Source organism: Aphidius gifuensis, linkage group LG4, assembly GCF_014905175.1.
Source record: "Aphidius gifuensis isolate YNYX2018 linkage group LG4, ASM1490517v1, whole genome shotgun sequence".
NCBI lineage: Eukaryota > Metazoa > Arthropoda > Insecta > Hymenoptera > Braconidae > Aphidius > Aphidius gifuensis.
The window spans coordinates 8,344,215-8,370,135 of record NC_057791.1 but is presented as its reverse complement, the minus strand read 5'-3'; the positions used below and the strand labels follow the sequence as shown (position 1 = coordinate 8,370,135).

The window sequence follows — 25,921 nt, the reverse complement described above, 5'->3', positions numbered from 1 at the left end:
GAGGGATATCCGAATTGGATGAAATTGCTTAAGTCAAGAAAGGATCTAAGTAGTCACCACTAAGTGCCACGGCACTGAATTCAGACACTGGGAAAAAATATCGTAGCTACATCATGAGTCATAAACGAGCTATCCGTTGATATTTTTAGCGGCTTGTATAAAACTGCCTGGACTTATTTGTGGTTTAATAATTTTTTTCTTCTTTTTTGAAATAAAATTGATGCTGATTTGCTTTTCATAAGAGCAGCGCTTGGCGTCGTCCAATAAATTTGTTGATCAACTGAACTTATTCATGAGATACATAGAACATTGCTAAATTATATAAAAATATTGTATTGCATTTTATCTCGATCGTTTCACTTTACTGCTATGTTATATTCTCTTGAACAGAACAATACGGAAAATACAGTATTCTGAAATCTTCCTAGATGCGCTTGATATGAGAAGCATACTAGAAGATTTAAGTCGAAAAAGTAATGGGCACACTCAGTATGAGATAGAAATGGGATAAGAGACGAAGTCAACTCTAAAAATAAAAATCCAATCCTACCACTATTAATAGTGTATGAATAAGTTAATCGTTGTTTATTATTATTATTATTATTATTATTATTATTATTATTATTATTATTATATATATATATATAAGCAAACTATCAAGGTGTATGTACATAATGTTATTACAAATCATCAAAACATGTGCCTCAGCAATCCACCATAAAGATAGTGTGACGGTCAGTCATCATTACACGGTACCACGAATCATTCCTTGTCTCTGTCTTTCGACACTGACGTTTTGTGGTAATTCAGGTGCCGTGTGCAAACCTTGGTATGACTAGGGCGAGCTTGCAGCACCAAGAGCCATTCGAATCCACTATCAGTGCGGTAAAGAAGTGTAACCGATTTCTATCATTTTCTCTGTGAAGTATATAGATTTAAGGAACTATTTACCTATCGATAAATATACAACGTTAGTCAAATCTGGTGAGTTTATTAGTTAAATAACTGTTCACTAACTTCAATATTTATATACCATATGTATATATGTAGTTTAAAGAAAATGTAATTGGCAATGTTATTGATTATCATAATATTATTCATATTGGCTAATATTATTTTAATTAATTAGTATTTTTATATATTAAATACGTATTAGTCTCCTTTGAATGAATAATAACGATAATTAAAATCTGCATCGACGAACAGTGTGAAAAAAGAACAAATAAGACGATACAATGTGAAATACTCCATTTCAGAATGATTATATTACTGGAGTGGTTGCGACAGCAAAAGATCGAATTATACATACGTAATACTCGTGCCATTGGGAAATTGCGTGTGGTATATCCTAATACGGCGTCAGCAGCATGTGTTCGTCTAACTCACACGAATACTATTTCCTGTTCTTTTTTCTTTCCATTCGATCTATAAGCCTTAAAAGTTGTGAAATGAAATTTGTCGTCTTCTATATTCTAGTAGATTTTGTAGAATTTTTACAAATCCTTTTAACAAAAATCGTTGCTGAAAAGTTAATCAAACAATTGCTTGGTCAATGGAATTCATGCGTTGTTAGTTAAGCTTAAAAATTTATAAGCCGATCATTCTATGATGTAAGATGATAGTCCTTCTGAGCTGCATGAGCGCAGACTCCGTGATAAAATTAAACCACGTCTAAATGACATTATTTTTGGGATAAAAAGCACTACATATATATATTCGGAGATATATTATTATGTTCTGTCAATAGAGTGGTGATAGCAAAGTCGATTTATTATTAATACGTTTGACTTCCCGAGCTAAAAAATCTCAGTCTTAAGGCATACTGTTTGACAATATTGAAAAAAAATTCCCTCTCACAGATTTTGATCAAAGAAGATATTTTTTAAGTGAAATAAAGATCTATTTTATCAAATTTTTTTTGTAATTTTCTACCACGATTTGACCGAGATAATGAAGGTCAAAGTTGACAACAATTTAACACTTTAACACACAAGCATAGGAAGCATCGGCACGTTTTCACTTCTATTGAAAAAACGCTTTCACAGAAAACCTTTATTTTACTACAGCTTATACTTCTTTCAATAACGAAAATAATTTTTAAAAAATCATCGATTTCTACCACGAATTTTGAAAGTTATTAATTATTTAAGACGAAAATTTAGGGTCAAAAACAGTCAAAAAGTACCAGGCGAAGCATTGAAAATCTGCTGAAATAGTATTAGTGTGTGTAAATACGAGGCGCCCTCACTCATACTTCTAAAGACGCGTCAGTAAAGTATACAAATTTTAGACATTAGAGGGCACTTATTATTTTTTTAAGAGCTATGGTTACAAGGGTGCCTCTTTGAACCCAAAGAATTATCCTACCTTGGGATTTACATACTGCCTTAAAAATGTCGAAGTCTTAAAACAGTCTTTATTTGTCCAACTAGAAAAACTTCGGAAGACTTCCAATTTAAGACCTCAGGCTTACGAAGTCTTCCATTTAAAGACTTCGTAAGCCTGAGGTCTTTCAGAGGAAGTCTTCCATTTCAAGACCGTAGGCTTCCGAAGTCTTCCATTTTTTTATTTTTTTTTTATTTTGAGCCGTAAAAAAAGCAAAAAATAAAAACCTACGAAGGAACGATCATAGGTCTCTGGTGTGAAAGTCGGATAGGCTAACTACTCAGCCATTTGTTCATTTGATATTGATAGAGATTATTTACATTATAAACTTTTGACTTCTAATTTTTGTTATTTGAATCAATTTTATATTATAAATACTTGAACAAATATTTAAAGTAGGATTTAATTTAGATCTATTAAAATTTGAAGAACTTGATTTTTTTTTCTTAAAAAAAATATATAAATTTTAAAAAATTATTATTATTCTTGACATTTTTAAGACTGAGATTCTTTAGCTCGGGATATTATACATATATATAAATTACTAGTTGAGGTTTAGGTTTCCTTATCTTAAATGAGTGAGTCATTAGTAGAGCTAATTTCGGTCGTGGTTTGTCGATGGTCAAGGCTTTTTTTGTTACTTTTTTTTGTATTGCAAAAGCTAAGAAAGCTATGTTTTCTCCGCCTTCGTAAATATCAAATGTTAAGCTTTTCATTTTCTACATGTTTTCATTCTATAGAATGAATATATTGCTCCTAAAAGATTTTTTGAGTTCTAAATATTCATTCTCTATTTTTCTTGTTTACGGTTTCTTCTTTCGTTTTTGTTTGTCCTTATTTTATTTTATTTTTTACGCAATTTATTTTTTGTGATTTATTTATTTATTCATTCATTTATTTATTTATTTATTTGTTTATTTATTTATATATTTATTTATTCATTCATTTATTACGTAGGCGAAGCCTATTCACTATATAAATTTAATAAAATGGTCATATCTCCTAAAATAATATAGTTAGAAAGTTCGTATTAGAACCAAATTAAAGATTATGAAAAATGCTATCATCGGGTATATGAGATAAATTATTATAATTATTTATTTATTAGTTATCAACAATAGAAGAATTTCCAAAAATTTTAAACAGAAAATATTAAGAAAACTAAAAACAAATCGTCGATGCGATTTTTTGCCTAGACTTTTAAAATTGCAACATCTATATAAGGGATAGTTTTTTTTTTGCTATTGTTAGAAATTTGTTAAGTAACAAAAAAACAAAATTTCTGTTTTTTTATACCTCTTATAACTTTTTAAAAAAGGAACTTATATACTTCCATTTGGTCTCAAATTGTTGGTCTTTTGAATACCAAGAGCCACACTGTCTTGATAAAAAACGCTCTGAATTCGCGTTAATTAGTTATCAACAATTGTTTATAATAATAAGTATTGTCTGGTATGTTCTAATAAAAAATAGCCATGAAGGATTGCTTTTAACGATTTTTTAGAAGAGAGTGTGGCTCTCAGAAATTTGATCAGGAATTTTTTGGGCTTTACAAATTTTTTTTATGTTTGTTTGTTCAAAAGTTATTGAAAGTATAAACAACTAACAATTTAAATTTTAACACGATTTTTTGACAAAAAAGGGATGCGCGCATGCGTAAAAGTTTCTTTGCTGTGGTTATCGATAAACTAGTTTGCTTGATCGATAAAATAGTTATTTAAATTATCACGTTAATAAAAAAAAAAAAAAATTGCCATGGAAAAATTTTTATAAATAAAAGTATTAAACAAAATGGTATGAATAAAAGATTTGTTTAGTTAAAAAAAAGTAAATTGGACGGTTTATTTTTTTAATATTTGTATTGATTTATTTCTTGAACAAATCTAATAAAATCATTGATATTAACACCTACATGAAGTATAACCTCAAATTTGTTTTATCTGTATTTTGATTTGTGTACATAATTTGACAGGGCACGTCAGGGCAAAAAAAAAAAAAATTCAATCATATACTTAATTTAAAATTGTAAAAAAAATTGTAATAAATAAAAAATGTAATGAATTTAGAATAATCGAGATAAACCACACGAGCTTTCGCCGGAGTTTTGAAAATTTTCAATTTTCAATAGAACGAATTCTTTACCAAAAAATTTGAATTTTTATTTTTTTTTCTAGTTCAATATCGTTAGTAGTTGATAGTAGTAAAATTTTTTTTGATACTAGTTCAAAAATAAAAGTCTTAAAATTTTTATTTTTTTATAATATGTGTCGGAATTAATAACTTCTCTTTCAAAACTAGTCGAATTTGTTTGAAAAAGTAATTAAAATAATTATAAACTCATATTTTTTATTATTTATTTATTTATTTATTTATTTATTCATTTATTTATTTATTTATTTATTTATTTATTTATGATTATTCATTTATGATTATTTATTCATTTATTCATTTATTTATTTATTTATTTGTTTATTTATTCATGATATTTTCACAGCAAAATACTATTTTTAATTTGATATTGAGATATTGCAGGTCAAATTCTAGCGCGGACTTTAGAAGTTAACTAACCTTAAAAACAAAGTGTTTTGCTTTCTCGTGATATGAAGAGGAGCGTAATCACATGAATGTGATCATACACAATTGTGTTTTAATTGAAATATTTATGAAATATGCAATAAATATAAAAGAAATATTATTTATTGTATACTTATATATATTATATAGAGCATACCAGGTCATCGGTCATCCTTCAGATTCAACTGTTAATTTTTTTTTATTTTGACGGATGTTCGTCCTCAAAACAAGCTTATTTTTTTATTATTTTTTTCACCAGTTGAAGTATTATAGAATAATTTTTTTTCAACTCTCGAGAATTCAACAATTTAATGATCTAAAGAACTAACTAAACGCTCCTTTTAATTTTTTTTTTTTTTTTTAATGATACCCCGGTAGAAATATGTGTCGAATTTCGTGTGGCTCGTCATACTGCGGTGACACTGTATTTCTACAATAAGCCGCAATAGATGGCAGTATAGAGAATTCCCAAAGCTTGTAATTTATTTTAATAATTTAAAATACTGTTGGCTAAAGAAAAGATAAAGCTCAGGAATTATTGTAGACATAGATGTTATGTTATAAGCTACATCTTGTAATTTAATTTTATCAATCAAAACACTGTAGGAAAGTATATCTACAAAAAAAAGATGTCACTCGGGAATGAATGTAGACAGAAAAGTTATGTTGAAAGTTACATCTCTTCCTTAGCTACTTCTTGTCTTCAGTACTTTTATTTATTCTAATAATCAAACTGCTAAGGATAAGCAAAGGTGAAGCTAATCAATGAATATACACTCAGAGAAGGATATCTTAACTGTTAACATACGTATGTTTATAGTTAACATACGTATCTTTACGCGGCCAAATATTTTGATGCGCCAGTCTACTTCTTGTCATCTTTTTTTTTTGACATTATATTGTGATACTATTCTAATTGTAATATAATATAATATGTACTCGTGTTGTTATAAATTTATTTAAATTCATTCATTCTTAATTTTACATTCAATTTTCATATTTACATACGTAAATGTCTTCAACTATCAGCCTAACCTTCAAATTGTGTCAATTACAGATATCTTAATAGTTAACATACGCATATTAACTATTAAGATACGTATGTTTAATGTTAATATATACATCTTTGATGTAAACTTATCAGCCACCACCCATTTTAACATGACATATGTTAACATTAAACAGGATATGTTAACTGTTAACATATCCTTCTCTGTGTGTAGACAATGAAATTATGTTGTTAAGCTACATCTATTCACGAGTTACAATTGTCCTCAGTATTCTAATTCATAAAAATTAATTAATTCTCCCATTTTAGACCGAAAAAAAGCATTGAGTGTGAGCCTGCCTATAACTCATGAATATTTAGAACTCGACTCCATCGCTATATATCGGTATTTATTGCAAGCAAGCAATCTTTGAAAATTTGGAATGACGTCGATCTCACCTTGATTAGCGTCACCTTTCAAGGTCCGATTTGAGCCCGGGCCACCGAAATCGACTGCTATTTGACATCGAATCGATATTGAATTTTTACCTGGGTACAATTGAATGGAAGTTCTAAAATCGTAAAAATAATCCTGAGCAAAGTAACTATTCATATGTGATTATACAAAATATGATTTATAGAAATTTTTTATGAACTTTGCTTACACATAACAGAGCCCTAATAAATATCACGTCGAGGTTGTTCAATTTTTTTATCTTAACGATAATACATTTTTTCACAATATTAAAATCACTTTTATAATTTAATATTCCATATATTTAATTGTCATAATTTTTAATTTTCATTACATATGTGACATTACTGACCGTTATAATTGATATCGTTGTTATTTTTCAGTTTAAATACAATGCCTTTCAAACCAGTAGAACACCCAAAATGCCCGAAATGCAGCAAATCAGTTTATGCTGCTGAGGAGCGAGTTGCAGGAGGACTAAAATGGCATAAAATGTGCTTTAAATGTGGTAAGTATATGTGTGATATGTATGCAATAAAGTAACTTCATTAACCGACCGGAAGAAAAAAATTTTTCCTTTACTATGTAACTATTATACGTATCACCCTACTATCGAAACATAGCTCAGTCGTGTCATCGCAATATTAAAAGTAGTGATGTCCTCGTAGAAAAGTCATATCTCGTTTATATATCAATTTCGACAGATACAGAAAAAGTTAAAATATATATAAAATATATATTATGTTTATCAAGAAAAAAATTTTTTTAAGCTGTCAATAAAAAATATGTTTTTTTTTTCTTTTCGAAAACTATTTTTTGCAGTTCTAGCTTTAAATGTATTGAAAAAACCATTATAATTTTCCAGGTAATTATTCATGGATAATATTTATTTTATATATATTATGTAAGTTAACATGTGTGTCGAAATTGATTTATAAACGAGATATGATTTTTCTACGTACGGGCCTTGATATAAGTGAAGCGAGACAAGACGAAGCTCCGAGTAGGAATTGTCAAGACTCACAACACGGCCTTGCATTGGTTCACTGATGATTGTTAGCCAGACATAGACTATTTATGATATATACTTGATATGATGCATGGTTTTGTCAATGCAAGCCTTGGTAGATCTCGAATGGCCAAGTATTGTGGCCACCCGTGTAGGAATCGCCAAGCATGGAAACATGGCCATACACTGGCCGATAAACGGCAGCCCATGATTGGTAGCCAAGCAAGGGCCATTAATGGGATATACTTGGCAAACGATCGGTCCATTATTGTGTTGCCAAGATTGGCAGTCTTGTCTTGGCCAACGTCTGGCCATTAATTGGCTGGCCATTCAATGGCTGCCGTTCATTGGCCGATCCTTGGCAAATTCATGGCTGGCCATTTAATGGGTACCATTCATCGGCCAATTCATGGCAAATTCATGGCTGGCCATTTAATGGCTACCGTTCATCGGCCAATTCATGGCAAATTCATGGCTGGCCATTTAATGGCTACCGTTCATCGGCCAATTTATGGCAAATTCATGGCTGGCCATTTAATGGCTACCGTTCATCGGCCAATTCATGGCAAATTCATGACTGGCCATTAATGGCTGCCGTTTATCGGCCAATTCATGGCAAATTCATGGCTGGCCATTTAATGGCTACCGTTCATCGGCCAATTCATGGCAAATTCATGGCAAATTCATGGCAAATTCATGGCTGGCCATTAATGGCTACCGTTCATCGGCCAATTCATGGCAAATTCATGGCTGGCCATTAATGGCTACCGTTCATCGGCCAATTCATGGCAAATTCATGGCTGGCCATTAATGGCTACCAACCATCAGCTCATTTTTGACAAAAAAAAAAACAAGACAATAAAAAAAAAAAATGATCATACAGTTGCTGAAGCAACTGTGCCTTCCCTGCGGGGGGAATTTTAATTTCTTCTTTAATATATATCGAAATTCGTGACTACAAATTTATTTCATTCTCTATCGTTACAATGATTATTGTTACAACTAAAATTTATTTAATTTTCATTCATTTTGCTTGTTCCTTCTAATGGGTCATCTCCATGTCCAGAATCGCTTTCTTCTAACCTTTCAAACTCTCCGTTTTTATTCATTTTGTTGTACTATGATTTTAGCCTGTCAATGTTAAATATTTATTACAAAATTGTCGAGTTCGATTGTATTTATTTTATTTACTTTTTTCTCTCGGTTGAATCAAGGTTTAACATTTTAGTTGTTGCTGAAGTCGTCGTTATATTTTTATTTTTTTTATATTCATTTATTTTCAATTTCTTTGATGCTATCACATCACCCTTTTTTCCCTAGAAATTTCCTGCCTCTTCATTCCATAAAGTTAGTCTAGTCTAAAATATATTTCCTTTGGTAAATTCATTATCTTTGTTTAGTTCAATCAAACTTTTTTTCATTTAAATTTTATTTTACTTCATAATCACTGTCGTCTTCTAATGTTATTGTTCTTTATTTTAATAACCGTCCTGACATTGCATATATAAATTCCACTTTATTTCTTTATTATTTATTGATGGGTATTGTTCATTAATTTTTCTCACTAATCCTCCAGTGATCGTATATATTTTGTTTAACTTGAATATTTAATAATTTATCATGTTAATAATTTTTTTTTAAATCTTTTTGTTGAAAAATATTTTAATAATATTTTCCGATAATTATCGTATTTTTCTTTATATTCAGTGATTTTTCTATATTTTCGTTTATTCGTTTCTATATTCTTTATTTTTCTATATTTTTCTTCATTTTCCATATTCATTTTGTTTAAATTAATTAAGAGACTTAGAAAATTTTTGGGGGGGGGAGGGCATAATTGATATGCTCCCTTATTTATCGTTTTGTTCTTTATATTCAGTCACTTTTCTATATTTTCCTTTATATTTACCGATTTTTCTTTGATATTTTCCTATATTCTCCTCTATATTTACTGATATTTTCCCATATTTATCGTTTTTTTCTTTATATTCAGACACTTTCCTATATTCTCTTTTATATTTACTGACATTTTCCCATATTTCTCGTTTTTTTCTCTATATTCAGTCACTTTTCTATATTTTTCTTTATATTTACTGATATTTTCCCATATTTATCATTCTTTTCTTCATATTCAGTCATTTTTCTATATTTTCCTTTATATTTACCGATTTTTCTTTGATATTTTCCTATATTCTCCTTTATATTTACTGATATTTTCCCATATTTATCGTTTTTTTCTTTATATTCAGTCACTTTCCTTTATTTTTTTTTATATTTACTGATATTTTCCCATATTTATCTTTTTTTTCTTTATATTCAGTGAGTTTTCTATATTTTTCTTTATATTTTCCATATATATCGTATTGGTTAAGATTAAGGGACTTAGAAAATTTTTTGGGGGGATGTCTACCATGGTTGAGATTGAAGGACTTAGAAAATTTTTTAGGGGGGGTGTCTACCATGGTTGGGGGGGGTCCAGAAGAAAAGCGAAAACAATAGGAAATTAAAATTCCCTAAAAAAAAAATCAACAATGGAGCATTAAAATTAAATGAATAAATAAATATATTTGTATTTGAATAATCATCTTCAAAAAAGTCTACCAAGTCTACGAGTGAACTTAATTCCTACAAGAGAACAAAAAACTTCCGAAATATATATATCGCGCTCGTGGCTCAGTTAGTTAAAGCATAGGTTTAGTGTAGGTTTAGGTTTTCGGTCGAAAGTTCGCGCCCGGCGAGAGGCAGGAAAAAAAAAACATTTATTATAAAAAAAAACAGAGTTGGACTCGATAATCTATATATGCAATTGAAAAAAAAAATATTTTTTTTATTTTTATTTATAAAAATAATTGATTTCGCAAGTAATGTGCCAATCTTAGCAAATGTTAATAGGCCAATAATAGCAGCCAATATTAGAATGGCGTAACGCGCCAGGCCCGGCGTATGAGTGGCCCATTAATGGCAGAATTTCGCCATGCATCGGCCGTTGTATGGCCGTGTTGTAGTCTGGCTACCGTTTGAATTGTCTCTCGCCCACAAGTAAGCCAGGTAAAAATCGATAATTCAAACAACTCTTTCACACATAATTTCTTATCAAATACACTGAGAGAAATTTTAACTAAGAATTACAAAAAAAAAAAGAAAAAATTACAAAATAAATAGTAAAAACTGCGTTCCCCCGTCATTTATAAGAATTATTCGTATATTGATAGATAATTTTTACAATAAAATTATGTAAAAAATCTGGCCATTGACTATATACACTATTAGGCCATAAAATTTACACAATTTTATTGTAATTTCTGTTTAAAAAAATGACTAAATTCACGACACTCACAAGTAAATTCTAGCAGACTGAGAATTTACCCACTACCGGTTTTAGAATTCACTAAATTTTATTATAAATTTTATTTAAAAGTTGGATATTTTTTGTGTTAAGTTCGGCAGTTTGTGCTAGATTCACGGAGAATAGAAATCAATTCCCGGCAACATTTTTTCTTTTCTGTTTACATGCTCAAAACTAGAAAACTAGGTGATAAATAGAAAAAAGTTATTCTTGATAAATTGTTTAGAAATAAATAACTAATAATAAACCTTGCTTAACCCCATACCTAGCTTCAACAGATAAGGCTGTAGAAATGCTTGAAATTACATGACAGTTCAATCATTTGTTCAATCGGTCGGCCATCTTTGTGTTATTTTGCCCCACAAATAGAATTTTTACCAAGCTATATAGTAAAAAATATTTAAGTCTATGCTAACTTTTATATGTTTACATGATAATTTTTATTATATATATAAGAATATTTATTAAATTGTGCAGTATTTTTTATTCAACCATATAATAATTTTTATTCTTTTCACAAAACATGTATGTCTTTATTTTAATTAACTCATAACTCATTATCTAAAAGATTAATCAAAAAAAGTAATTCTTTATAAATTGTTTAGAATTGAATTTTCAATAATAAACTTCACTCAACCCCATGTCCATCTGCAATAGATAACGATGTATAGAGGCTTGAAGTAACCCAACAATTTTTTGACATTTTACACATTTTACATAATTTTATTGTAGAATTCCATCTCTCGCGGCCAGTCCCAGAAATAAAACAAAAATTACAAAGCAGTATAGTAATTTCTATTCAATCGTGATTTTAATTTTTAGTTAATATTTCTCTCAGTGTACTTTTAATTTAATTATATTAAATTTTATTTAAAAAAATTTATGTTACAAGGGCAGTGGGAATAATGTGTGAATTTCCAAAGCGTAAGAGGGGTAGTGCGCTTTTTGGAAAGCCACACATTATTACCACTGTTCCTAGTAACATAAAATATAGTTCGTTACATTTGACCAATCAGAGAGCCCGCTCACAACTCATTTGGAGGGGTAACACTCGCCAAGGCTCGTGCTTACCCCTCCAAATTTGTTGAGAGCACACTCTCTGAGTGGGCACTTGTAACGAAATATACTATTTTAGTAACGAATTCTTTCTATTGAAAATTGAAAATTTTCAAAACTCCAGCTAAAGCCCGTGTGGTTCATCTCGATTTTTTCAAATTCATTACAGCTTAATTTTTTTTAGAATTTTAAATTATATGATTAAATTTTAATTGTCTTTTTTTTTTTTTTGCCCTGACGTGGTCTGTCAAATAATGTACACAAATCAAAATACAGATCAAAAAAATTTAAGGTTATACTTCATGTATATTAATGATTTTATCAGATTTGTTCAAGAAATAAATCAATACAAATATAAAAAAAATAAATCATTCAATTTACTTTTTTTTTAACTAAACAAATATTTTTTTTCAAACGATTTTGTTTAATACCTTTTATTATAAAAATTTTTCCATGGCAATTTTTTTTTTCTTTCAATAACGTGATAATTAAAATAATTATTTTATCTTGATCGATGATCGAAATTATAACCACGGCAAAGAAACTTTTACCCATGCGCGCATCCTTTTTTTGTCAAAAAACAATGTCAAAATTTAAATTGTTAGTTGTTTATACTGTCAATATTTTTTGAAAAAATAAACATTTTATTTAATTTATATAGTGATTTCAATACTATAATTCGCCTACGTAAAAAAAAATGTTGAATGGATTAATAAATCACTAAATAAATAAATGTATGTCAATCAACATATAATCACAAAAACTACAATTATATTCTATTACTCTCCCGATTATAATTACCATGATTATTAATTATTAATAATAATTATTATTGTTATAAAATTATTATTTTTATTATTATTATAAATTATTTAAAATAATAATCACATAATTTTTTTTATTGTTGAGGATTAATAAATTTTATTTTTAATTACAATCAAAATTATTATGTGGCCAACAAATTCTATTGTGCCAGCACAGTAAAATTCGTTGTGCTGTGTTTAACAAAATTTATATGCTGGTAAAACAGTTTTTATTAAATTCTCATTTGACCATCTTTTTACTGTGCTGGCACAACATTTTTTATTGGAAACTTCTCTCCGTGCAGTTAGTACGAAATAATGTTTTTAAGAGCCAATCAGGGTCAAAAGCCATTTCAGTAAGAAAGATAGAATTTTAATGTAAATTCACATTAAAAACCAACTGTAGTGTAAATCTGAAGTATTATGGTACTAAGAAGATGAAGTACATATAAAAAATTTAAAAAAAAACACTCTTACTAATCGCCCAATAAACTCAGAAAGATGTTTTATAATTTCTATATCAACACAAATTTTATGATTCCATTTCATGATAGTACTTTCAAATACTGTTGTATTTGAAAATTCTGAATCAGTAGTTTTTCATTGATAAAAATTATTAATTTGGATTACAGGTCTCTGCAGCAAACTTCTTGATTCAACAAATTGCTCTGAGCATGAAGGTGAGCTTTTTTGCAAAGTATGCCATGCTCGGAAGTTCGGCCCTAAAGGATATGGCTTCGGTGGCGGTGCAGGCTGCTTGTCTATGGATCAGGGCGAGCACCTCCAAAGAGAGTGAGTGACACAAGAAGATCTCGATTACGTTACCCCTAGATCAACTCACAAACCCCTTAAGCCTTTTTTTGTGTCACCTACAACAATTACAACATCCCTTTTCAATACTCTTTTTCATTACAAATCAATTATGTTTTTCACTGAAAAAATAAACCAAGTTAAATAAAAGTTTAGTTTAATTTTAAATAAAGGTTTATATTATTCAAGACAAAACCAAAATAGAAGAAAAAAAATCAATGTCACTCAAACTCTCAATCAGCAATATAAACTCGTTTGGACAGAAATCTCTGCAAATCAAATCACAATGCTTCTTGTATCATCCCTGGTAGGAATGATCTCTTAGACCGACTTATTATCGAGATAACATATATAACCTATCTATGCTTTCACGCAGAAAAATTCTGAGACAAAATTGCAGTGTAGCTTAGGTAAAAATTACCAAAGTGCTTCACTTAAATTTAACGTGGTTTTGTGAACGGCCACAAGTATTCAAATTTTTACTGAAACTCAAATTTCATGATCGATCAAAATGTCTGAACTTTCTAATTTAATTCTACAAGAGCGACCCCGCGCCTCCGGCGCGTAGTTGTATATATATAATAATTCTTATTAATCACGTGAAGTACTTTTCTTATTTTTCTCTTCCATGAATATTTATTTCAAGTTATATAATTATCAATATTATAATTATCGTAATGAACAAAAATATCATTTGATCTAATCATAAACAATTATTAAATGTTTTAGTTGTGTCGTTGGCCTAGTGATGCCGCGAGACAAGACGAGACGAGAATAGGCCTTCTCTCGTCTCGTCTCGATTTACCAAAGAAATATTGTTTCTCGTCTCGATTTTTTCTCGTAAAAAACCACTTTTTCTCGTCTCGTCTTGTCTCGTCTCGAGTTTCTCGTCTCTTTCACATTATATTATTTTTTAATTTAATTAGTGATTTATTTACAATTTTTTTTTATGTGTGCATAGACAAAGCTAGTATACTAGGTCCGCTGACGTCCAACAAAAAAACAAAAAACAATCGATAAATGTTTATACATATTTGTGACTGATAAATATGTGATACCCCAAGTGGAAAAAATAAATTTATTTTATATAAAATTATATATATATATTTAGAAAAAATTTAGAAAAAATATGAGTTAAATTTAAAAATCAAAATATATACAGTTTTGGACGCATACTAAAATCAAATTTAGAAAAAATTTAAAAAAGATTTAGAAAAAATATAAATTATATTTAAAATATATACAGTTTACAACATACTAAAATTAAATTTACAAAAAATAAAGAAAAAATTCAAAAAAAGTTTACTTATAGTATATCCAAATTTGTACATATTCTAAATTCAATTTATATTTGTTCTAAATCTTTTCTAAATTTTTTTAAATTTAATTTTAGTATGTCCAAAACTGTATATCCAATTAATTTAATTTATATTTCCATTAAATATATTTTTTCTGCTTGTATTGGGACCTACAATTTATATTTGATAGAAAAAGACCGAAACTTGTGACCAGCGAGGTCATGTGCGTTTGTATACATTATTTTTGTTTTTTTTTGACTTTATCTCGAAAGAAATATGATACTAATTTAACGTTTAAAACTGGTCAATGCTTTTGTTTTATGAATTATGATCCAATCTTCTAATCTCATGTTTAATAAAACAATTCGTGAAGCATTAACAAATTTATTTTTTATAAATACTTTTTTTTATCTATTCTCGTCTACTTTTCTCGTCTCTCGAGCAAGCTCTCTCGTCTTGTCTTGTTTCTCGACTAAATTTGAAAAACAGCGTCTTGTCTCGTCTTGTCTTGTCTCTCGCCACCTTTTTCTCGTCTCGTCTCGTTTTTCTCGTATCTCGCGGCATCACTAGTCGTTGCTCAATCAAAGTATTAAAGTCATATTACAGCTTTTTATAAAGTCAATTGTATTATAAAAATGTAATTAGCAATCATACGTAGCAACCACACACTAACTTTTTCTATTTGTTTACTTATTTATATAAATATTTATACTGTATACAATATTTGAATATTAATTTACTCATATATATTAGTTGTATTCATAAATTCTTTATATAAAAAGGACAAACATCATCGATCTTCCGGACATTTGATTGGTCGTTTTTCTTTTATTTTATTTTTTTCGTTAGCAACAAAAAAACAAAAAAAAAGAGTGAGTGAAACGTAGTTTGTTTTTTTGTCGCTAACGAAATAAATCGAATAAACAAAGAGTGATCTTCGGAGGATTAAATGTCAATAAAATAAATCGATTCTTATTTTATAAAAATCAGTTAAAAAAATATATGGTTTTTAAAAATGATATCGAAATATAGATTAGCTGTATGTAGAAGAAAATCAATAGGAATACACCTCAATTGTGTAATCATTTTTCCAAAACTATAACATAAAATAGATCGGCTATAAGCAAAAGGAAATCTGAAGGAATGCATCTGACCTTAACTTACAGCTTTTTTTTTCAATTTTATTCATTATAAGTTAGATTTAGACGAATTAAAAAAGGATTTATCATCTGTGTTCAGAGGAAAATCTGAGGACGTACACCTATCCTCGACATACCCCAAAATTGATTAGATAATATATATGTATTTTCATAATTGAAAAGATTATATAAATAATTTTTTCTTTTATTTTTTAGTAAAATAAAGAATAATTAAGTAACGCTATTAAAACTATATCGTGAAAATCGATAATAACACGTAAATTACAATAAATATTAGGTTGAAAAATATGGAGACAGGCGTGCGTAGCGCGCCAATGTTCTCGTATAAATAAATATAACAATACTTTTTTTATCAAATTCGAATATATAGAACTTAATAGAAAGCGGTAATATGACTTTTGATCTAGGAACGACACAACTCAAATAATTTAATTGCCGAAAATAAACAAACATAGCAACCATACAACAACACGTAGCGACGTGTTAGTATGAAAGAGAAAATAATAAAATATTAGTTATAAACAAATGCTAAATAATTTCGACCAATCACATAACAAATAAAAAGTGGTCAAGTGTACTTTTTATAATAGGAAACAAATTACTGAGAACGACTTTCTTTTATTTTTTAATTGACAAAATTAAAATGATCCTCTAAAAATTTACAATGTACCATAGTAATTTTAATAACTTTCTTGGATTTCCGGTAGGTGTTACTAACAAATACAAAGCAACATATTTAAAATTACAATGGGCCATAGCAAAATTGATGAAGGACTCAGAAATGTCAACTGCCCCCACTTTTTAGTCGACTGCGCAGGTGTGACGTTGCTTATTTTCAAATTGTTAATGTAAAATAAATAATATTTCAATTCCGCATACGTTGTTGTGGCGCAGCGGATAACTCGTAGGATTTGTATCCCGATGTTATGGGGTTCAAATCCTGGGCTTGATATATTTTTTTTCAATATTTTTTTACGAGCGTTTATAAACAAAATAAATTTTGCGTTTGCCCATCGCAAGAATTACTATGGCACACCGCGGAAGGTCGCACGGCCAGTAGGTGGCGTTTTTCAATGAAAATTGCTATGGTCTGTCTCAATATTTAATATGATGCTCTTATGGTTCCAGCTTACTGTGACACAACGCAAAAATTGCTATGGTATTATATTTAAAAAAAATGTAAATTTTTCTCCGTGTTCGACTCACGCACGTGGAAATAAAAAAAAAATCCTTCGTTTTTTGTAGCTTGGTTTTATTTTTATAATTATAATTTTATTTTTCTCGAGTTGAAATGAACATGTGTAATACTATTTTATGTCACAAGGGCAGTGAGAATAATGTGTGAATTTCCAAAGCGTAAGAGGGGTAGTGCGCTTTTTGGAAATTCACACATTATTACCACTATCCCTAGTAACATAAAATATGGTTCGTTACATGTGCCCAATCAGAGAGCCCGCTCACAACTCATTTGGAGGGGAAACACTCGCCAAGGCCCCTCCAAATTCGTTGAGAGCACACTCTCTGAGTGGGCACTTGTAACGAAATATACTATTACACCTATCCCTTCTTCTGTACTTCGTTAATCTCTTTAAGCTCGTGCGTAAATCACCTATTGTTTGCACTTGATACCTAATATACTGTCCATATTTTTAATTAGGTCAAAGACTATCAAATTAAACTATTTAAGAACATTAAAAAAAAAAAAAAATGTTCAGGGAATCTAGTTAAAATAACCACATTTTTTAATAAAAATTATTGTAGTCTTCAGTAAAACTTACATCCGGCAACCAATATATTTCAAATTTAATTAAAATATCTGGATGCAGAGTGGGAAAAATTATTGATATATTTAGATATTAATAGGTCCAAGAAATGATATCATAAATGTTTTACTACTATCTTTCAGTAATTTTTGCTTGGAACTTTTCTCAGTTTATACATGTTATCTCGATCAGCTACATCGATTTTCTACCACTGACGAAATCACTTGAAAAAACTTACTAATATGTGACTGAGTAATATGACCTAGCATGTAAAGTTTACTTCAAGTTGGAGAAACATCAAAAGTATCACAGGAATTGTCCAGTTGTACACTAAAAGTTTATTCATATCAAAAGTATTTCTATCGGTAACGCTATTGGCACTGAATACGGGGAATTTACGGAGACATTTATACATGTTACGGAAAAACTTACGGTAAACATAGCCACAATTATTGTGTGTGTAAAACCGGTAAATGTCCCCGTATTTCCCGTAAATTTCCCCGTATCGGTGCCTATAACGATTTCGTATTTCTATTGCTTTACTTTTTTGACAAATATGTTTTTCCGTAAACCTATTAAAATATACTACCAGAGTTGAAATACAACACGAAATTTTCTATTTCAATTATGTGCCAAGAAAATATAAAATATAAAAATATCTGAATAAAGTTTTATTAAAAGTTCGTGCTGAATTCGAAAATTGTCAAAAATTCTGATGCTGAATTTCTTAAAACTATAATATTTATGATAAAAATAATCTGTTGTGAATTCTGCAAATCTTATCTTTATTTTTAATGTTATTGATCAATATATTTTATGACAAATAAATCAATTCAGATGTTTCCCCAAAATTTCAATTGGTTTTTCAGTTTCTGTAAAGTGCATGGAGAGACATTCACTGCAAATAATACTAGAATTTAGCAATTGGGTGGCTGGCCACCCAAGTGAGCGCAGAAAACTTACATTATGGCCTATTTATATTTTCTTACTCAAAAAATATACACGACAAATGGAATATAAAAGTATTACCCCGAATCGGTAACACAGATTGTTTTAGTAATGCAGATAGTCACACATTCATGACAGCCAAGTTGACACTTATCAACGAACACACGTGCATCGATAACAACCAAGTTTTTATTATTTTACAATCAAATAAATTTATTATTATTATTTGAAATTGCATTATTTATTTATTTTTTTTTTTTTACATAATCTGGCTTTTTTTCACCAGGCTATTTTCCGGATATTGTCCCGATCAATGTGCTAGAAATTGTCCTGATAAAAAAAAACAGAATATGTCAAAAAAAAAAAAACTAAATAACGCAATTTGAAATATTATTTAATCAAATATTACTACTTAATTGAATTGTAAAGTAATAATAACTTTGTTACCATGAATGCGCAAGTGTTCGTCGATAAGTGTCAACTTGCCATGGCTGTCATTATTGCATGAGTGTGAGCATTACAAAAACAATCAGCGTTACTGATTGGGACCTTCGGGGTAATGCTTTCATATTCAATTCTCCCTATATTAAAAATGAGTTTGCATTTGACCTAAAAACGCTATATTTGGGACATCTGGTAACAAAAGTTATTATAAACTGCAATAATTTTTACCATTGAATATAGCACATCATCGAGGTGAGAAATATTTCTGTAGATTACGTTAAAAATTATATTAAAAATTAAAATTAAAAGTAAGAAAAATTACTATAGTTTGTCGCTTGAACGACGTCAGTCATATTTTTTACTACAGCACTACAGTAATATTTGCTGGGAATTTCTCTTTGTGTATACCAACAGGAAACACTTCATAAATAATATATTCCTGACTCTGCTACATTGAATTTCCATTCCTATTTGCAACCTAAGTAGAACCTGGTAGAAACTAAGATCACTGAAATGAATGTAATGAATTTCGTATAGGCACATACAGATTTCCGCTGTAGCAGTAAACTTAGTTTGTTTTTAAAAATTTATTTTAAAAAAATTATCAAGCCGTTATACACGGAAAAAAATTTTTAGCTGCAGTCACGAGGCGTTTGGATAGTTAAAAAAGGATAGTTAATTTAATAATCAAGCCCGATATATTAAAAAGACAATCGGTTAGTTATTCCAGCCGACTGGATAGCTAGCGTGGCTAACCAACTCGTCAGGTTCGACATAATCTCAATGTCAACAGCTGTTGTGTTCATAACCTCTCTTTTTTGACAGATGCACCAAATTATTATTAACAATGACTAAAATAATCCATATAGTTATTAAAAATTTAGCATAAGGTTTTGTATTCAAGTTGGCGTTTATTTGGTGCATCAAATTTAGTATAAAATTAATTAGATAATAATTTTAAAAATTAGTAAATGTACATTAATATATTGTTTGTACTTCGTATGTCTATATACTTATAGTTATGCATATACGCAATCCTAAATAGCTACTACAGCGATACCAGCTTGTCAGGCTTTGGATAGCTACCACAGCTATCCAAAGTGTAGCTAATGTAACGAGTAGGCACGCTGTTTTCACAAGAATAGTAACCTGTCAAATGTGGATTGCCAAAATAACAATCCTCTGCTAACTATCCAAAGGTTAGTTAGCCGTGGATAGGAGAGACAGCTATCCAGTGGGAGGGGGGGGGGGAGGGTTGAATGTGATAAAAATGTAATTATTTTATAAAATTTTTCCGTGGAGGTAAGAAGTATTTTTATTATTTTCTAGTGTTTAAATTATCTCTGGCGATATTTATAAGTATTTGGGAATATTTTTCGATATTCTATTGGTATTTTGATAAATTTTAATGAGAAGCTCGAAGATTGATCCAAAAACCGAGGGGCTATTGATAGCCACATTAAGTAACACCCTAACTACGAAATATAGTCAAAAAACACATGTACTACAGCTACTATGCTTTATATATATAACTAGAATGACTAAACCAACAAAATATGATGACTACATTACCACAATGCCACAATGGCTACGGAAATTACTACATTTTAACTCAATTTTTTAAGTTTTTTTATCATTATTAATAGTAATATATTATGATTATTTATGAGAGGTATAAATCCTTTGGAAAGTATTGAATTGTCTATATCGTTATATATTCAAAACAATTTCAGTAACATATAATATTAAATGGAATACTAAAAAATATATTTTATGTTACAAGGGGAATAATGTGTGAATTTCCAAAGCGTAAGAGGGGTAGTGCACTTTTTGGAAATTCACACATTATTACCACTGTCCCTAGTAACATAAAATATGGTTCGTTACATGTGCCCAATCAGAGAGCCCGCTCACAACTCATTTGGAGGGGAAATCAAACACTCGCCAAGGCTCGTGCTTCCCCCTCGAAATTCGTTGTGACCGCACTCTCAGCCTGGGGCTCGATTCTCAAACTCATTTTTCGTAACAACATTTTTAGTAACCCTTAGTAACGAAATACATATACTATTAGTATATTTATCAATAATATGTATATTTTTTTCTTTAATTCAAAAAATGAGAGTATACATACAGCTTTTTTAAGTTGCAATTGGAAAATATCAAATTATATAGATACAATCATAAGTTAATATTTTTGATAGATTATCAATAATTAAAAATATGAGAACCGTTTATAGGATTCGATTTTAATGAATGAGATTATAATAATAATATCGTACACAAAAAGTATATGTGTTTAAAATCTCGTTTATGATCGAAAAAGTTATTGATTGATGTCTACACTAATATTATTATTTACTGTGCTAACTACCAAGTTTAAGCTGAATATTATTATTATTATTATTATTATTATTATTATTATTATTATTATTATTATTATTATTATTATTATTATTATTATTATTATTATTATTATTATTATTATTATTATTATTATTATTATTATTATTATTATTATTATTATTATTATTATTATATATATTATTATTATTATTATATATTATTATTATATATTATTATTATTATTATTATTATTATTATATATTATTATTATTATTATTATTATTATTATTATTATTATTATTATTATTATTATTATTATTATTATTATTATTATTATTATTATTATTATTATTATTATTATTATTATTCATATCTTCTTGTTCATAATATTAATCTTCTGTTTACAAGTTAATATCATTGAGTGTGGAGTACTTTTTTTGTAAAAATTTAGGAAACAATCATTTGAAATTGAAATCGTTTGCAGAAAAATCAAATATGATTTCAAAAGTTCATAAAGAATAAATAAAATGTACAAAAGAAGGAAACAAAAAAATAAGCGTTTGTCCGCGCCCGCCAGCCCTGTCGAGTTCAAGCCATCAGAGGCCCGCTGATAAATACCCGCTATGGTATGGTGAGCACCGATATGATGATTGTCATTTTCACGTGAAAGAGCTTTCTAGTTTATAAATTATCCTGCACGATTTTTTTTCAGACACCTAATTTTTTTCTTATTCCTGCAATTCCATGTAGAAAATATTTCTCATCAAAACGAGCACAGTAAATTAATTTATACAGCAATAGTTAATTTCATGAAATATGAGATTATTTTTTAGTTCATACATTTTTGTCCGCGAAATTTTTTTTTACATGGAATATTCCTTCCGTAAAGCTTCATAACTTACTATCACTATCAATGTTTTAAGTTCAACTAACGAGGCCGTGTTTATAATAGCGGACATAATTTTCCCATAAAAAATTTTCTAAAGTATTCCATTGCATCGTAGTTATTTCATATTAATGTTACACTCAGTAATAATGTTTCATTGCACGAAAATGTTTTTTGCCATCTGTCGTCATCGCGATCTAACATCTTAGTTGTATGTTCAGAATATTTTACAAAATTTGCTTACTAAAACAAAAGCACAATATAGATACAACGAAATGGATTGAAGTCAATGTTCAAACATTTCTTTCACTGACCCGTGAACTTTGTTGGTTCCAGCACAGTAAAAATTATCGCGCTATATACCGAGCGCAAAACAGAACTCGTTATGCACTCATCAAAATTTATTAAATTCAAAATAAAAATTCTGTTAAAATCAACTAAATTAATCTTCTCTTAAATAAAATCTATCAGAAAAATTATTAAATTTCAATTGACGAACCACATGAAGTTTAACAAAAATCGATGTACAAAGTTTTCAAAAGGAAAAACGTTATCAATAATCAATAATAACGAGGAGCGCAATGTACGTAGCGAGTATTTTTTTTTCCTTTGTTGAGAAATCAAATCTTTTATTTAAGTTTATCATATAATTTAAAAAATATTTATCATATATACACTGAGAGAAATATTAACTAAAAATTAAAATCACGGTCGAATAGAAATTACTATACTGCTTTGTAATTTTTGTTTTATTTCTGGGACTGGCCGCGAGAGATGGAATTCTACAATAAAATTATGTAAAATGTGTAAAATGTCAAAAAATTGTTGGATTACTTCAAGCCTCTATACATCGTTATCTATTGCAGATGGACATGGGGTTGAGTGAAGTTTATTATTGAAAATTCAATTCTAAACAATTTATAAAGAATTACTTTTTTTGATTAATCTTTTAGATAATGAGTTATGAGTTAATTCAAATAAAGACATACATGTTTTGTGAAAAGAATAAAAATTATTATATGGTTGAATAAAAAATACTGCACAATTTAATAAATATTCTTATATATATAATAAAAATTATCATGTAAACATATAAAAGTTAGCATAGACTGAAATATTTTTTACTATATAGCTTTGTAAAAATTCTATTTGTGGGGCAAAATAACACAAAGATGGCCGACCGATTGAACAAATGATTGAACTGTCATGTAATTTCAAGCATTTCTACAGCCTTATCTGTTGAAGCTAGGTATGGGGTTAAGCGAGGTTTATTATTAGTTATTTATTTCTAAACAATTTATCAAGAATGAATTTTTTCTATTTATCAATTAGTTTTCGAGTTTTGAGCGTGTAAACAGAAAAGAAAAAATGTTGCCGGGAATTGATTGCTATTCTCCGTGAATCTAGCACAAACTGCCCAACTTAACACAAAAAATGTCCAACTTTTAAATAAAATTTGTAATAAAATTTAGTAAATTCTAAAACCGGTAGTGGGTAAATTCTCAGTCTGCTAAAATTTACTTGTGAGTGTCGTGAATTTAGTCATTTTTTTAAACAGAAATTACAATAAAATTGTGTAAATTTTATGGCTTAGTATTGTATATAGTCAATGGCCAGATTTTTTACATAATTTTATTGTAAAAATTATCTATCAATATACGAATAATTCTTATAAATGACGGGGAAACGCAGTTTTTACTATTTATTTTGTAATTTTTTCTTTTACTTTTGTAATTCTTATTAAAAATTTCTCTCAGTGTACATTTTATATACTATTTTATCATTTTTTTGATCAGTCAATCAGATTTATAATAGTAAATTACATAATAAATTTGTTGTTCATTCATATTACATTTCTCTATATGACTTATATTCAATTTAAAATTTTACTATCAGTCTTTATTGTCTTTATTGTATCCATTATTGATAGCTGGAAAAAAAAACTTAATGTTGGGATTTTGACTCAATGATAAATAAAAAACCGACCATGTTCAAAAAATAAGGTTCTGAACAAAATCACGTTATTATTATATAAGTAATAATGTACTTGCTCAAAAATTAATGTCATATCGTCGATATGGACGATATATCGGATATATCGTCTTGACCATATCGTATCGTATCGAGTTTGACGATACGATATGAAACCCCATATCGTATCGGATATCGTCACCTCCATATCGTATCGTATCGTCATATCGTCATATCGCGGCATCACTATGAACTGAAAATAATAGCAATAATAATATTAAATTGACTGAGTTTAATATACTGATTTTCATATGCTGTTTAGTGTAATTATATTTTTAATTCATTAAATATTACAATGATTGACAATAAATGTACACTGCTGGCTATACGAACTCGGTTGGAGGCGGTGTGTGTGTTGTGTGTGAGTGACTAGTGAGTTTTCAAGGTAAAACATGGTTGACGATAATAGAAAATTGTCCTGGCAGAGTAAAAATTACTGTGCTGTTATAAAATTTTTGTGTTACACGACGGAATTTATTACGCACAACATAAAAAGTGCAGTCAGAAAAATAAAAATTATTAATATGGAACATGAATTTTGTAGTAAATGAGTTTAAAAAATGTGGTCTAATAAAAACTGTTGTGCTCCCTGACAAACATTGTAAGTCGAAAAATAAAAAATATGGAACACTCAATAATTTTCGTATAAATTCAAATAGATGAAAAAAAATTTTTGTTTTGCCATCACTTTGTTGTGCTAGCATATTTTTTCGTATATCGTAATTTAGTACCGTTCGATGAAAGTGCTCATGCAGAGAGTGTGCTCACAACGAATATGGGAGGGCCAAGACGAGCCTTGTCGATTGTTTTCCCTCCACATGAGTTGTGAGCGGACTCTCTGATTGGGCACATTTGACGAACTGTATTTTATGACACTAGGAATAGTGGGAATAATATGAGAATTTTCAAAAACGCACTACTGCTACTGCGTTCTGAAAGTTCTCACTCTATTCGCACTGTCCTAAAATTAATTTATGACACAAGGGCTGACATTCACCGAGGCTCGTGTTTGTCCCTTCCACACTCGTGATCATATTTTTTGCGTGGGCACTTGGATTAAAATATACTATTTTATTACATAGTTCTTTTTTCATATTATTTGTTTCTTGGCTCTTCTCTCGGGGCTTGGCGGAAGCGACTCATATGTCAGGGGTATATACGTTAATTTCTCATCTTTATTCAATACTTGTTGCTGAAAATTTTTGTCTCCACATATCTATGAGTAACAAAATATCATTAACAACTTTGTCTAAATTTTTTTCGATCCACAAATACTTTTAATTGAAATATATTCGATTAAGAGTATTTTATTAACTACCTTCTATCTATGTTATAACTTATAACAAATAACAATGTATGCAGAAAAATTAATAACTAATAGGAGGTTGTAAATGATGTCGTTGTGATTCGCAAGAAGTAATTTTAACTGATCATATTTTTTGAGGCAGTATGTAAAGAACGAAATCTTTATGTCTTCGCTTTTTTGCATTTGTAAAATATTTTATTATCAGATCAAGTTTAATTTTCATAATAACTTCAAGATATTGTCTAAATTTGAATATTTTTTCGAATTTTTTGACACTTTGATTCGAGTTTTGGCTT

At 28.8% G+C, this 25,921-nt stretch overlaps 1 protein-coding gene across 7 annotated transcripts in view; it reads left to right on the top strand.

The window, feature by feature from the left end:
* Nucleotides 1–705: 705 nt before the first annotated feature.
* The window catches only part of LOC122854964 (muscle LIM protein Mlp84B-like), a 46,822-nt gene continuing 21,606 nt past the window's right edge, over nt 706–25,921 (top strand). For 4 of the 7 annotated variants that reach the window (XM_044156006.1, XM_044156007.1, XM_044156005.1 and 1 more), the window contains exons 1-3: nt 706–984; nt 6,806–6,930; nt 13,269–13,428. In XM_044156006.1, the coding sequence (XP_044011941.1) occupies nt 6,816–6,930; nt 13,269–13,428 (275 nt within the window). In that variant the 5' untranslated portion in view covers nt 706–984; nt 6,806–6,815. Of the gene's footprint in view, nt 985–6,805; nt 6,931–13,268; nt 13,429–20,332; nt 22,034–25,921 lie in introns of those variants that run through there. The other 3 variants (XM_044156008.1, XM_044156009.1, XM_044156010.1) reach the window with 3 other exon arrangements.